This window comes from Kwoniella newhampshirensis, chromosome 8 (genome assembly GCF_039105145.1).
Source record: "Kwoniella newhampshirensis strain CBS 13917 chromosome 8, whole genome shotgun sequence".
In the NCBI taxonomy this organism is placed as follows: Eukaryota; Fungi; Basidiomycota; class Tremellomycetes; order Tremellales; family Cryptococcaceae; genus Kwoniella; species Kwoniella newhampshirensis.
In genome coordinates, this window is record NC_089962.1 from 1,167,320 (window position 1) to 1,180,578 (window position 13,259).

At 50.8% G+C, this 13,259-nt stretch overlaps 3 protein-coding genes across 3 annotated transcripts; 2 read left to right on the plus strand and 1 right to left on the minus strand.

Moving 5' to 3' along the window:
* Positions 1–305: 305 nt before the first annotated feature.
* On the plus strand, positions 306–6,673 carry IAR55_004632 (uncharacterized protein; the record flags this gene model as incomplete). Its single annotated transcript, XM_066947729.1, has 27 exons — positions 306–416; positions 486–554; positions 696–825; positions 880–1,468; positions 1,529–1,660; positions 1,724–2,019; positions 2,078–2,244; positions 2,305–2,425; positions 2,479–2,561; positions 2,622–2,709; positions 2,773–2,912; positions 2,970–3,092; positions 3,166–3,308; positions 3,367–3,487; positions 3,545–3,724; positions 3,788–3,919; positions 3,972–4,087; positions 4,144–4,248; positions 4,298–4,349; positions 4,400–4,638; positions 4,711–4,789; positions 4,848–4,936; positions 4,989–5,169; positions 5,222–5,328; positions 5,401–5,545; positions 5,621–5,763; positions 5,872–6,673. 27 exons carry the CDS (start codon positions 306–308, stop codon positions 6,671–6,673), a joined length of 4,683 nt encoding a protein of 1,560 aa, XP_066802143.1.
* A 1,620-nt stretch (positions 6,674–8,293) lies between these two features.
* On the plus strand, positions 8,294–9,524 carry IAR55_004633 (uncharacterized protein; the record flags this gene model as incomplete). Its single annotated transcript, XM_066947730.1, has 3 exons — positions 8,294–8,504; positions 8,773–9,054; positions 9,472–9,524. The coding sequence occupies 3 exons, from the start codon at positions 8,294–8,296 to the stop codon at positions 9,522–9,524; spliced, it is 546 nt and encodes a 181-aa protein (XP_066802144.1).
* Positions 9,525–9,800: 276 nt separating this feature from the next.
* On the minus strand, positions 9,801–13,041 carry IAR55_004634 (uncharacterized protein; the record flags this gene model as incomplete). The annotated part of the gene is made up of 17 exons (XM_066947731.1): positions 9,801–9,885; positions 9,995–10,050; positions 10,115–10,168; positions 10,226–10,336; positions 10,409–10,484; positions 10,544–10,665; positions 10,738–10,837; positions 10,904–10,939; positions 11,010–11,032; positions 11,092–11,224; positions 11,287–11,539; positions 11,595–11,858; positions 11,921–12,165; positions 12,220–12,530; positions 12,594–12,687; positions 12,748–12,928; positions 12,990–13,041. The coding sequence occupies 17 exons, from the start codon at positions 13,039–13,041 to the stop codon at positions 9,801–9,803; spliced, it is 2,196 nt and encodes a 731-aa protein (XP_066802145.1).
* Positions 13,042–13,259: the final 218 nt, after the last annotated feature.

The following is a 13,259-nucleotide window of genomic DNA, read 5'->3' on the forward strand; positions in this document are numbered from 1 at the left end:
CCCCGCATCGCGCAGCACACAACCACGTCTTTTCGACCATACACATCACCTCATTGACTCAAAACATTGTATCATACAGTAGATAACTCGTACACGACAGCGGCAGTCTCTCTCACGAGAACAGAGGTGAACGGAGAATCTCAATTCTCCTTTAATCCCCCCGTCCACTCGGGCTACCAAATCACATGCCGACTCCTTTCGCCTTGTAGGCGTGTATTCAGGTAGGAAGCTGAAAGCAGCTTGGAGACAATAGTATTGCTGTCGGCTCCGAAAATTCAGCGACCAAGGGAAAGGAAGAGGACGAAATGACGAGTTATGGCTCAAGACCACTCGCGGGTCAGAGACCTAGTATGGACAGTATACCCGGAGTGGGTCTGGGCGCAGATGACGGAGTCGTCATTGAAGAGGGAGAGACAGTGAGCTATCACAGCCATGTCCATCGATCTCGGATGTATGGCTGAGCGTGTTGGGTTGACTTGGTCTAGATCGAGACTGTGGAAAACAAGTTGGCTATTGAACGGAGGGTGCAATATGGTGCAGAGAAGATGCTTGATGTGAGTCTCAGCTTGATGCTTCCTCATGCGTAGTCTTCGAAGGCGTCGTTGTGCTCTCACTTCTGATATACAAAATCTACGAGCTCTCCTTAGAGGAGTGTGGGGCACGAAGCTGCTAGATACTGACCATCGAACGTATAGGTGATTGAGCAGAAGACGGGTGATGGAGAGAGCAGTGAACAGGAAAAGGTCAGAGCGAATATTACGGCTCAGCTGGAAGCTGCGAATGAGCATATCAGAACTTTAGAAGCCAAACTCGAAAAATTGAGAGGTATGTCTTGCCGAGAGCTGTTAAAAGAACGGTGATAATCGTTGATGTTGGTAGGCACACCGCAACGAGCTCGTCGAAGACCACAACATCGATTGAATGGCTACGCTTCCAACTCGTCTCTAAGTCAACCACTGTCTTCTTCCATGTCATCGTCGACTCTCCCATCTAGCTCTGCAAGACCTCGAATACCTCGCCAACATTCCGGCCTCACGCCAGAACGGGATGGCGGTGATATTCACTCAGCACAGGGAACTCCTTCCAAAATGGCCGGTTTACCCAGTAATATTACCGCTAGTGGGGGAAGCGACGGTGCCCCCGGTAGACGACGGTCCAGATCAGCCGGCGAGGACAGTTTTGATTTCAATCAGGGCTTGGACGGCGGGATATCGAGAATGGGTTGGAATACGGGGATATCATCACCGGCAAGAGCGACTTTCGAAGATGAGAACACGACAGTTATGCTGGAGACTGCTGGCATAATATTGAGAAGATTGCGCGAGTTAGCCAAGGGCAAGGGGAAAGAGAGAGAAGGCGAGGATGAGAGAAGAGATGAGCCTTGTGATTGTATGAACAAGTTGGGAGAGATGATCAAGAAGTCGGAAGGAGTGCGAGTGAACCTGGACGTAGAGGACCTGCTGCAAGGGTGAGTGGTACCCTGCCAAATCTTCAGGAGACGGCTTATGATCTAATCCATCTGGCACAGCGTACTACCCTTCTTGGGCGACTTGTCTACTCCGAGGCGAAGAGCAGCGGGTTATAGAATACTAAGATATGTGTTAACTCGTCAAGGCTGGGGAAAGATGCTGTCTTCGGGTCTGGAATGGCTCATTATCCGGTCAGTCATCCTCTACTCCTTAACGTACGCTCAAGTATAAGCTGATCCCCCTGCTGGCGTCAGCACCTTCACTCGGGACGCCAAGGCAGTTCATGAAAGAGAACAAGCACTTCGACTGATACGGTCTGTCGTCATTCTCCCTCCGTTACCGAAATCCAAACCCCCACCATCTCCTGTTCGAGCGCGATCTCAGTCACGGCATGCAGCGCAAAACCCTGTCAATGAGACTGGACCGATCTCAGATATACTTCAAAGACGGGTCCCCTTGACTGATGGATTGGTGAGAGCCATTGTCAGTGCGGCGGAAAATCCAGACGATGCGATGAGGACGGTGTGTATGGAGACCCTGGTCGAAATCGGTGCGTGACTTTACTCTCTCGCAATTGTCGAATGATGTTTGACGAAAACGTACGACAGGCATACTTGATCTGAGATGTTTGGTGCAATCGAACGCTTTTCGTACGGTGCTTCTGACGTTCAAAGACGGACCATCGGAATTGGGTCCAGCCATTACCGGCATGTTGTTATACCTCGTCAATCAGCCTTCGACTAGAGAATTGTTATTACCGGGATCCGATCTTGAGGTGAGTCCACACACCTCTCGAGGCCGCAGGTATTCATATTGATGTTCCCGCACGTCGCAGGCGGTCCTTGTTGGTCTTACTGAGGCATATGGGAAGATACCGTCTCGCTTCCAAGCTCGACATCTGGAAAACCTTGATAATTGTGTCAAGAATATCGGCATGCTCTTATCATCGTGGCCTGGTAAGCTAAGCGTTCCTCAAGAATCGGCTGATCCAGCTGAAATTCCACGATAGGCCTGCTGTACATGTGCATGGACGAATGCCGGGCCATCAAGTCGCTCGTCGGGTCACTGCATGTGCCCAATGTTGAGATGCGAGTAAGTTTTTCAGACTTGCTTGCTACCAGCTTTCGATTTGTTGAACACACACAAACTCAGGATGCCCTTCTCAACCTGTTCTTCGGAGCTCTACGGATCAAGACACCCACATATATGAACGCGTTTTTGGACGGGAAGCGTTTGACTGGTACGTTTCGGCAAACTTCCATGCAAGGATCGTCTTGTTCCAGCTGAGCATTGGTGTGCACAGTATATACCCGTACACAAGAAGCAGCGACGCAACAGCTCGATGATGGGGCCAACGAGGATGAGGAGCTCCGCAGCCATACTCTGGTCGATCATTTCGTGGCATTGCTGTTGTCAATCTTTATAGAGGCTGGGCTGATAGAGGTGCGATCACTCATGCCCTTCCGACCAGCTGCTCGCTGACAAACAGCTTCATTGTAGGCTTTGGTCTCCGTGATCGAGGAAGATAACGGTACTTTGAATCGTAAAGCCACTCTACTATTGGGAGAAGTGTTGCAAATGGCGAACAGTGTCTTGCCGTTGAAATTTGCAGCAGAGCTTCAGGTGAGCTCATTAAACTGGGCTCTCCAGTGCCGTCCAGCTCTGGTTGACCCTGATTGTTTGCTCATTCGTACAGTCACTGCCCCGGCTTTTCTCCGAAGCGACCGACTTTAAGAATCCTGGCGAGCGGATGTCGGCACTGTCAGCACTATCGTCAATCGACAGTTTGAACCGGAATCAAACGAAAGCAGTAAGGCGGGCAGCGAGGGACAAGACGAAGTGAGTCATCTCCCAGTGGGACCAAGGGACTTTGACCTTAGCTAACGACCTTCCGCAGCTCTATTCTAGCACAGCAAGACCCATTAGTACGCGGTCAAAGACAGGTCCAGCAGGTCAAGTTGCGACTAGGATTACAGGTCGAGGATAAGCAGTTTCAGCAGATGATCGTTGATTCGGGGGTGAGTCTCAATCTAAATTCACTACTGGGCGGTCCGTGCTGATACATCACACGACAGCTGCTCCTGCATCGGGATCACACAAAGTGGAACTACGAGATAATCACTGATCTTGTAGAAGGGCCGCTCTTGAATCCCAAGAGGCTTGACGAAGCTATCAAAGCGACAAAATTCATGCGCAGACTGTTCTCTTTCTATCATCCGTACAACAATCGTTTCTCAGCCGTCAAACGTACTAGAGTGAGTCTGAGTTTCGGTCGTTCCGAATTGACCGGTGACTGACGAAGCGGTCTGCTTACACAGCCAAACCACAAATGGGTCAAATTGGGATGTTCGCTACTGTCTACTATGCTTAGCAACCCTGAAGGTATCAGGTTCTTGACGGAAGACAAGCTGTTGAGGCAGATGCTGGAGTGTTTCAACGAACTTGACCAGGTAAGCAGCTCCCAATTGCATCGAATCGTGCAATGACTGACGGCCAGGATAGTATGTGGGACAGCCTATCGCCCACCCAATCTTCGCGAGGGATCGACTGTCAAATACACTCACATATGGGTACTTTGAGATGATAGGAACTTTGAGCAAGCACCGGGAAGGGATGAAGTAAATTCATTCCGTATATAGGGCGCGGATGTCGCTGATCTTCTTTCCGAATGCAGACTCGTCGAGAAGTTCAAGTTTTTCACTTCTTTCTACCATCTTAGCGAGCAAAGGAGTCGGGACGATGTCATCCGCATCATCATCGAGTGTTTCGATTACACCTTGTAAGTCAATATTACCAGTCGGATCAAAGTGGGCTGACATGCCGCGTAGGGATGCCCACCCTCGAATAGTCCTTTCCAAAGCTCTCACATCGAGTTACATGGTGAGTAATCCCTCTGTTGCAACTTGCCTTTCTGATAAAGATCGTTCAAGGAAACGCGCTTGTTCGCTACTCATCATCTCGGCAGACTTCTTCAAGAACAACCGAACCTTATGGACTGGGGTCTTCAGCTCATGATCACTCAACTTTATGATACCGCAATGGAAGTCTGTGACGTGGCGGTCATGTATCTAGAAGAGGCTTGCACAGATCCCGATTGCCTGGAAAAGGTCGTCCAGCTCAGACCGACATTGGAACATCTAGGCGATGTTGGACATCCTCTGTTCATGCGGTGAGTCCCGATGTATGATATACGCCGTAGGCTTTTCGGGTGCTGATAGAAGCGGCATCTTGACACTTATAGCTTTGTGTCGACCAGCGTTGGGTTCAAATATCTTCATCAAGCTGAGTATATCGATCGAGAGCTTGACAGTTGGTTGGCGGTAAGTGCGGAACTCGAGTCAAAGGACCTCGTGAAAGGCTAACAGATGAAATATTCAGGACCGTAATCTGCTCTATGTGATCGAAGCAGAGACCTTTGTATCGAAAACCATCCGCCCTTGGTCCAATGACCACATAGAAGACTATTGGTAAGCTCCAGACACACTTCTCAGGTTCTCGAACTGACAAACGGAATGGAAGGCAATATGATGGTCCGGCTCCGACTCATTTCCTCGGTGAACTGACCAAGACTCCTGAAGGTTGTCAACTAGTCAAAGAAAGGGGAATCGTGGCGGAGTTTGCGGAGATTGTGAGGTTGCATGGGATGGAAGTAGAGGACCAGTCGGTCTTGACCAGCTTGAAAAGTGTGCTCTGGGCTTTGGTGAGTGAGGCTGGCTAGAAATCTGACAATGCTGATGAGGCTGCTGCTATAGGGCAATATTGGAGCTACAGAAGGCGGACTGCCGTTCCTGGAAGATGAGGAGATCATCGAAGATATCGTCGAGATCGCAGAGCAGTCACCTATCTTGACAATCAGGGGGTGAGCTCTTCTCTCGAAAGAGTGTGAATGCAAACCGCTTGAGGCTAAAGACAAATCATGTGACATTCTCAGCACATGCTTCTTCGTCATTGGCCTGATCTCGTCGACGCGTATGGGTGCTGAGATTCTCGAGGAGTATGGATGGATCGCGACTAGAACACCGCTAGGGCACACCACCGGATTATGTCTACCAAATGATATCTCGAGATTTGTCGCCGTGAGTGATATCCTATATCCTTGTACCACTGAGCGGAAGGTTGTGAAAGGCTGATGCGAATGCGATTGTCATTAGATCGCGCCCTGGGAAAGACCAGATCTGCGAGTTACGAATGTAGCGCTGCCCAAGCTGTCGGGACTCGAGGCGGAGATCATGACGAGTATAGCGAATCTGTCGAATTATGTCTTAGCAGCTGGTGCCATGAACAATCTGAAGAGGTGAGTGAAAGAGTGCGACGACCTTCTAACTTAGTTGAGCAAACACCCAAAACTGAATATGCAATGATTCTCGCTTGAACGAACACTGACGAATACGTCGTCCCTCAGAATTCGTAATCGACATCCGCGATACTTCTCCTCAATCACACTGTATCACCGAGCTCTCCTCTCTATCTCTTCGAACCATTATCAAGCGCCAGTACGGCGATTTATCCTCGACCTGTTCGAGATCAAACTCGAACCTGAAACCCTCACACAGCTGGCGGGGATCGAGGAATTAGCGTATAGAGAGGAAATGGCACATCTTTGGTCGCGATCCGTCTCCCGACCCAAAGCAGGAGCAAGTGGGGAAAATACCCCAAGCAAGAATGGGAAGCGGCAATCTGGATCATATATGGCTGATGATCACGATGGTGGAGGAATGTCGGAAACGAAGTTGGAAGAGGCGAGAAGGCGGAGATCGTATTCTTCACCAGTGGAGATGAAGTTGGATACGAATCTCAGCGTGGGAAGTCGACCGGGACAGAGAGAGCGAGGAATAACGATCAGTGGGAATATCCAGTCCCAACAACGATTCGAATCCACGCGGAATGGAGATCGTGCAGAACATACCAGCGGTCTAGATGGGATAGATCATTCAGAGGATGAACGAGGAGAAGAAGAGCAACTCGATGACGAAGACGAAGAAAATCGTGGGGACGAAGAGAAAAGTGAGATTTATGACGAACCGAAGTCTATTTCTTCGTCAATTACTGGAATCACTACAGGGAAGAGAGGATCTGAAGGAGGATCGGTAGCGATGAGACCTATCTCCCAAGTGAGAGGATTTGGAGTCTCCCAGACCTCGTCGAAATCATACACAGCAGGATCAGCATCGGCTTCGATTTCTTCAAGGTCAGCGGAAGAATAAAACGTTGGGATGTATGTGACATGCGATATGGCGGACGACAGTGTCCTCAGCATGGTGTCATATGATATCTTGTAATTCGATCCATCATCTGAGTAAGATATCTCGGTGCATGTCGAGCATGTACTGTATAGTGATTGCTGGGTCATCTGTGCACACCTCAAATCACGAATGTTGGCCGAGCAGTGTCATGAGTGAAGATGCACACAACACTGTACTCCGCTGATTCATACTTGCATTGCATATTCCATACTCAATCTTCGGATCCAGCTACACACCATGCGTAATAGTAACTCTACTGTGGACCACCACACACAACGCCGTCACGAGTGAGAAACATTGTATGAAAAACCGAGGTCGAAAGTAACGCGGAATCAAGGTTTGCCTCTCAGTATCGGTGAGATGGATCTTGAGTGGAGCGATGTCCCAGAATGCAGATATTCCGGACGAAGAGCAGAATTCCGGGCCGAGGAAAGATCGAGAGGCGTCCTTGTCTTTCCCCTGTCGTTGGCACGAGCGATAGGGATGATATCTCGTTCCATGTCCCCCATGCTGTGGTTCCATAGTCCTTGTTACACTACAGACTGGGCGAGACCGTGATTGCGTGCATATTCGTTGGCTTGAGAGGGAATCCATGCTGTGGGAAGGTGTACAGATATATTCAGATCGTCGCCTCAGTGGAAATTTTTTCTGGAGTGGGAGATGCTGGCCGTCATTCCGTAATTTAGCGCGGGCTACACTTACCGTGGCTGTCAGAGATACCGAGACAGAGCACCTGGCCGCTCTTGTTGTCCCCGACATAGTGGGACGCGATCCCCCGGAACTCTCCCTCTTTTCTTTTCTGTGGAGGTACATGGTGCTACTGTATACTTGCTGGGAACAAGGGCAAGGGCCAAATCAAGGTGAAGATTGCGATGCATATCGTTACTCCGGTTTGATAGACCTTTCATAGGCCTATCCACGGTGCATGCAAGTGGAGGTACTTCCGCTCATCACGTGACTGGTGAGTGATCAAGTCAACCCCCGCGCCCTCCTCCTCCCCTTGAGCTGGCGATCAATAATGATGATCGCTGAGCATTGTGTGCGATGGATAAGCATGCAAGCATGGGTCCAACGAAGGTGCCAGATGAGTCAGCAGATACGTCAGCGCGGACGGGCGAGCCGGCCGGCCGGGCGTCTTCGTTGAGAGAGACTAGCGGTGGTACGAGTGCTCGTCGGCGCCTACACAGGGTCAGGCAGATAGCCCGAGCAGATGTCAGTGATGATCCGTTTCAATATTCGCCCTGATTCCACGACGAGCTTTCACGAAGATGCGTGCCAAGCGCGAAGCTATCGTGGTCGGCGACCTCGGAACTGACATGATGGTGTGATACTACTGTCAAAGGTCAACCACTGAAAGTGAGAGTGAAAGGTAGACGATGTGGAGATGGGATTGGATCTCCGTCAATCGATCGCCTCTTGATGGAAATCAACCTAAATCCCGATGTGGCACTCTTCTGCGCGCCCCTCCAATGAGACGTCCTCCGTATCGTCGTCGCTCGTACGCTCAATGACAATAATCAATGCATCTCTCTCACCTTTCCTCTGCCTTGCTCATCTCACCAATCATATCTCCCAATCAACATGCTCTCACTCCGACCCCTCCTCCGCACATCGACCGTATCCTCACCGCTCCGTGCTCAACGAGCGTTCCATCTCTCCGCAACGCGGCTCAACGCAAAGAGCGCCGAGACGAGTCCCGTTCCCGCGCCGACTCAACCCGGCCAATCGAACCTGTCAGAAGAGTATGACTTCGGCGTGATCCCTCAGGCAGAGTTGGTATCAGGCGCTCCTGGTAAGTGAGGGGCTCGGTGCTGGTTTTCGCATTCGGGTGTGTGTCGGAGGGCGCGATATGAGGTGGAGTGATGGTGCCAGAGATATATCCATGGTATGCTGATTATTATGTCCGTCGTGTCTTGTCGTCATCCTGCGCTGTTCAACGTCCATGTGCGATTCATCTATCTACACAATATCCACCCTCTTAAACACTGGCACCATATCTGCCGGTCTCGCGCTCTCGCCCGCTCGCTATCGCTATCTCCACCTCCATCACTTGTACCCAGTCGAGCTCGCCCATCGACCCGTCCGAATCTACCGACCGACAAAAACGACCATGCAATCCGCCAAAGGCAAGACCAAGCGCTGGATCATCGACTTTGACGTCCTCCAAGGCTCTGGTCGCTGGGAAAACCCATTGATGGGCTGGGCGGCGAGCGCGGACTATGTGCAAGGGACCAGTCTGTTTTTCAGGTCCAAGGAGGAAGCGGTGGGATTCGCAGAGAAACAGGGTTGGAGGTACAAGGTCGATGAGCCGAAAAAGGTCGTCGTGCCCCCTAAGAGCTATGGTGAGCTTATGTCATGTTCTATCAACGACCGAGTGAAAGAGAGGTCTTGGTCGCGCAACGTCTTGCCAGATCAGCCAATGAACGGAAGACAGACAGCGTTTGCCCGTGGATGTGGATGTGGATGTGGATGTGGGTGTGAATGTGAATGTGAATGTGGATGTGGATGTGTATGTGGAGAGGTATAGAATGCGCAGGCAATACGGCTTGAGAGGGACGAAGAATGTGGGACAACCCACCCCGACGAGCGGCTAGGCCGTAGGATACAGCGAGTCTGTACCCCAAGAGGCGGTGTCTGCACAGGACTGTCTGCGCTCTAGGCGTCGGTGGATACAGGACTTCCCGCCGAGTACTCACCGATGGACGATCTCATGTTCGATCGCGACATGACACAGCGCTGACTTTCCGCCCATTCCACAGCCAACAACTACGTCCACGTCCCCGGAAAGCTCAGGATTCACCATACCAAGTAGACGACAACCTTTTCCAGACTTGTACATGCATCCATTTTGGCCCAAGTGATTCGCAATTCATTTCGGTTTAGTCAACTCTATCCTAGTTCGAGACCGACTCTGATTCTAGTTCGAGACCAACGCAAGATTCTTTCTCTACTCTATGGAAGTTGTTCTGAGATCTCCTAACGAAACATACCGCTACCTCCTCCGCGAACGATCATCTCCCCTGAAGCCGCATCACTTCTTTTTTTTGGGACGGCACGATACCCTACGGTCATCCACCATCTCAACTCCTCATTGATCTTCGGTGGTGGGCAAACCCTGAGCAGCGACCTTTAATTCATTTCCGTCGAGATCCTGTTTCTTGTATTTGCCCGCTCTGTGTCCCGATTACAATCAGCTGTGTCCTCTCCTGCCAGCCGAAAGACGTCTCGCAAACGAGTCTGGGACAGTATCGATAGCTCGTCATCCAGCCTCCGATCACTCACTTGACATCTAAACATATCTTGTCCAAGGCTTTCGCAATGTACTCGAAGTCGGACAACTGTTTTGAGATTTTCCGCTTTCAGCCTACTTTCGAGTGTATGTGTGGTTGTAACAGTACTCACGTCATTCCACACCTGTGTGGAGAATCTAGTCCACCATTTGCCATTGTGTCGATACTACGTCCAAAGAGTGTCAAATGCCAAACAGATCTTCCTACTGACTTCATCACTTACAGGCGCTGCGTAACAATTCGCTTGAAAAAGGCCATCCTGGATATATATTTCTTGCAAGGCTGCATCCGCAAGATCGTCCGGCACAGATATATGGGGCATCTCAACATTGACCTGTGGTTCAGAATGCCAACCTCGGACTGTCAGCCCCGAAGAACATTGGTAAAAGTAATTTGATGAATTGACCATGGCAGCCGTCAACTCTCCATCGGGATTCTCCATGATTTGTGTCCCCCACAACTTCGCAACCCTCTTTCCGCCTCTGTTCCAACGCAGATGTGTCAGATTTCAGACTGAGCAGAAAGATCAAGGATGACTCACTCTACCGCAAGGCTGTGATTGTATTTCCTTATCCTCTCTTCTCCACCTATCGATCGTCTGAACTCGAAGGCTTTCGTGATAGAGAAAAAGGGAGTCCAATCGATCGTTCCATTCCATTGGTACTGAAAGGTGGCGAGATCCAGGGTCAGTATGGCTTGTACCTCGCTCGTCCCATACGTCTAGAGTGCACAGACCTGGGGGATCCATGACCAAGGTCGACCACCCTCAGTAGGGTATCGAGACGATTCGTATCCTGCTGAAGTTGGGAATGTCGTCCTGATAAGGTGTTGGTTTCTGTCACAAGAGTGAGGAATATGTCAGCGTGGCACGAAGGGGTAAGATCTTCCGTTTCAGACTCACCGTGTTGGAACATACATCACGGCGCCACCACGATGGCTGTCATTTGAGAGTGTCAGCGTCAATGAGATATCAAGACAGGCCTCGCTCTCAGCGTGGTTGGACTGACCTCAACAACCATTTATGACAGTTCTGAATGATCAGGTGTCAGCACTGATACTGCAATCAGCTGAGCACACAGGCGCACGTACCGCGACCCAATAGTCACAATCCGCCTTTTTGACGTCCACCTCTACTTGCCCGATGGCATGGGCCGCATCGACCAGACTGATTACGCCGTACTTTTTGCAAACGCCTACGATCCTCTCCCAAGGGTATATGACACTGATGCAAAAGGCAATAGTCAGGCCTCTTTCCGCTTCCTGTTGTCCTTGCATGAAGCTCACCCGGGCATACTAGCGATCGCGTCAACAACCACAAGCCTCACTCTTTCGTTGGGCTTCTTTCCGTTCGGTTTACTCTGACCCGTGTAATTTGGGATGGCGACCTCGTTATACTTCTCGAACAAGTCTTCCGTCGCTTGTACGATCGATGCATGGGAAGTTGGGAAATGGATGTCGATGGTCTCGAGCCTGATGTTGGGGTGTCGATCGGCGAGGTACTTGAGCGTCTGTGCAACAGCTCCATAAGTCGTTGAATCTGTGAAAGAAACATCAGCCGGATGACACAAGAGGTCTGCGCTCGACCACCTTACAGTTGACGATGATATCACCGTCTGCCCAATCTAGGTTGGTGAGGATATTGTTGATCCCATGCGTCGTGTTGGGCACGACAACTACCTCTTCTGTTTGAGCCCCGATGAGGTCCGCCGCTTCTTCCCGGACTTTGTCCAGAAGACCAGCCCAAGTACGACGCATGAAGAAGTCGGGATTTCCCTCGATTTCTTCGCTCATCTTGTGCATGTACTCAGTGACGGGTTTGGGTGCGGATCCGTAAGAACCGTGGTTCATGTTGACGTCTGATCGACAATCACAGAATGAGCCTCGAAAAAGCGCGCAGAAACTTCGGAAAGTAGCTCACATCCATCTCGGAAACCCCAGTATTTGAGCATGTCATGTCCAAAGTCGGGGAAGCCTTCGACAACTTTTCCCTCTACCGTAGATTCATCCCCGTCCGCGTCGCTTGCCGATGAGGGAGATGTCTGCGTACGACTTTCAGCCACAGCGAGTTCCTCTTGTAACACCCGCTGTCGATCGACATCGGAGAACCAGTCTGACGGAAGATGGTTCCACAATGACGCTTTCGCTTCGATAAATTCCTCAAAGCTGTAATCGGGTCGAAAGTCAGTCACGCCTGGAATCTGACTGTGAAGGACATACCGCCAAATGCCAGGTTCCAGTCTCTCAATCGGATCACTCCAAATGTATGTCCAAGCATTGGTCATACCGACATCCACACCTCCCTCGACCGAAGAATCCTGCTCATTGTCCACGGCGTCGACAAATTTGGCAACCGCGGTGCCCGGAGTGATGACGCCGACATCGGTCCCTTGAGCAGACTTGACAGCCTTTTCGGCCTCAAGGTTGTCGAGCCTTACCCGAGAGGTAGGATTGGCCAATGCTTCAGGAAGTCGATTGATCGTGGACGGGGAAGTGAGGGCCTGAACCGGAAGACAGGTCCTAGAGTATTCCTAATGGGCCTGCGTCAGCCTTGGTGCTGTGATAAAAGATGCATTCTTGAGGGAACCAACTACCGTTCCCTCAAACAGGTCCAGAGCGTTAACATCGGCATAGGTGAGGCCTCGAACCAGAGTGCCTCGAGTGTTCACCTCTTCCGAAGTCAGAACGCTATCAAAACAGAAGATCAAGGTCAGTATCACGTGAATCCAAAAAGATGTGCTGACCGACTCGGATTTGGAAAGCAGACGATTGGTCGTGTCCTTGTCCACGATAGCTGGGTAGGTCTCTCCCTTGACCCGATGTCTGGTGTAGTTCGGCAAGAGAGCGTCTTGGAAAGTGAGGCCCTCGCATTTGTGTCCTAGGACCCGAGTGAGGACCGCCGGAACACAGAGTGTACCGTAGAAGAAGACTGAGGGGCGGTCAATCTCAGTTCCACGGCAATGACATATCAGAGGGGAGGAGGGACTGACAATCAAAGCGCTGTTCCTTTGAGGGAACGATAGTGTCGGATTTGGTACTCATGGTTGATACGCGGCGCGTGGGCGGAAGAGCCTGAAGGATGAGCTAGGGAGTGGATGAACGTACGCCCTCTTATACTCGGAGGACTCGGGTCGTAGAGAGTGAAGATGGGGTGTGCGAGTCGAGTCAGCAACCTGTGTTGGGATAGAAGATATTGACTCGACTCTGTTGCTTCCACCTGCTTATCTCTCTTTCTCATATCTGTTCAATTGACTCCGGCT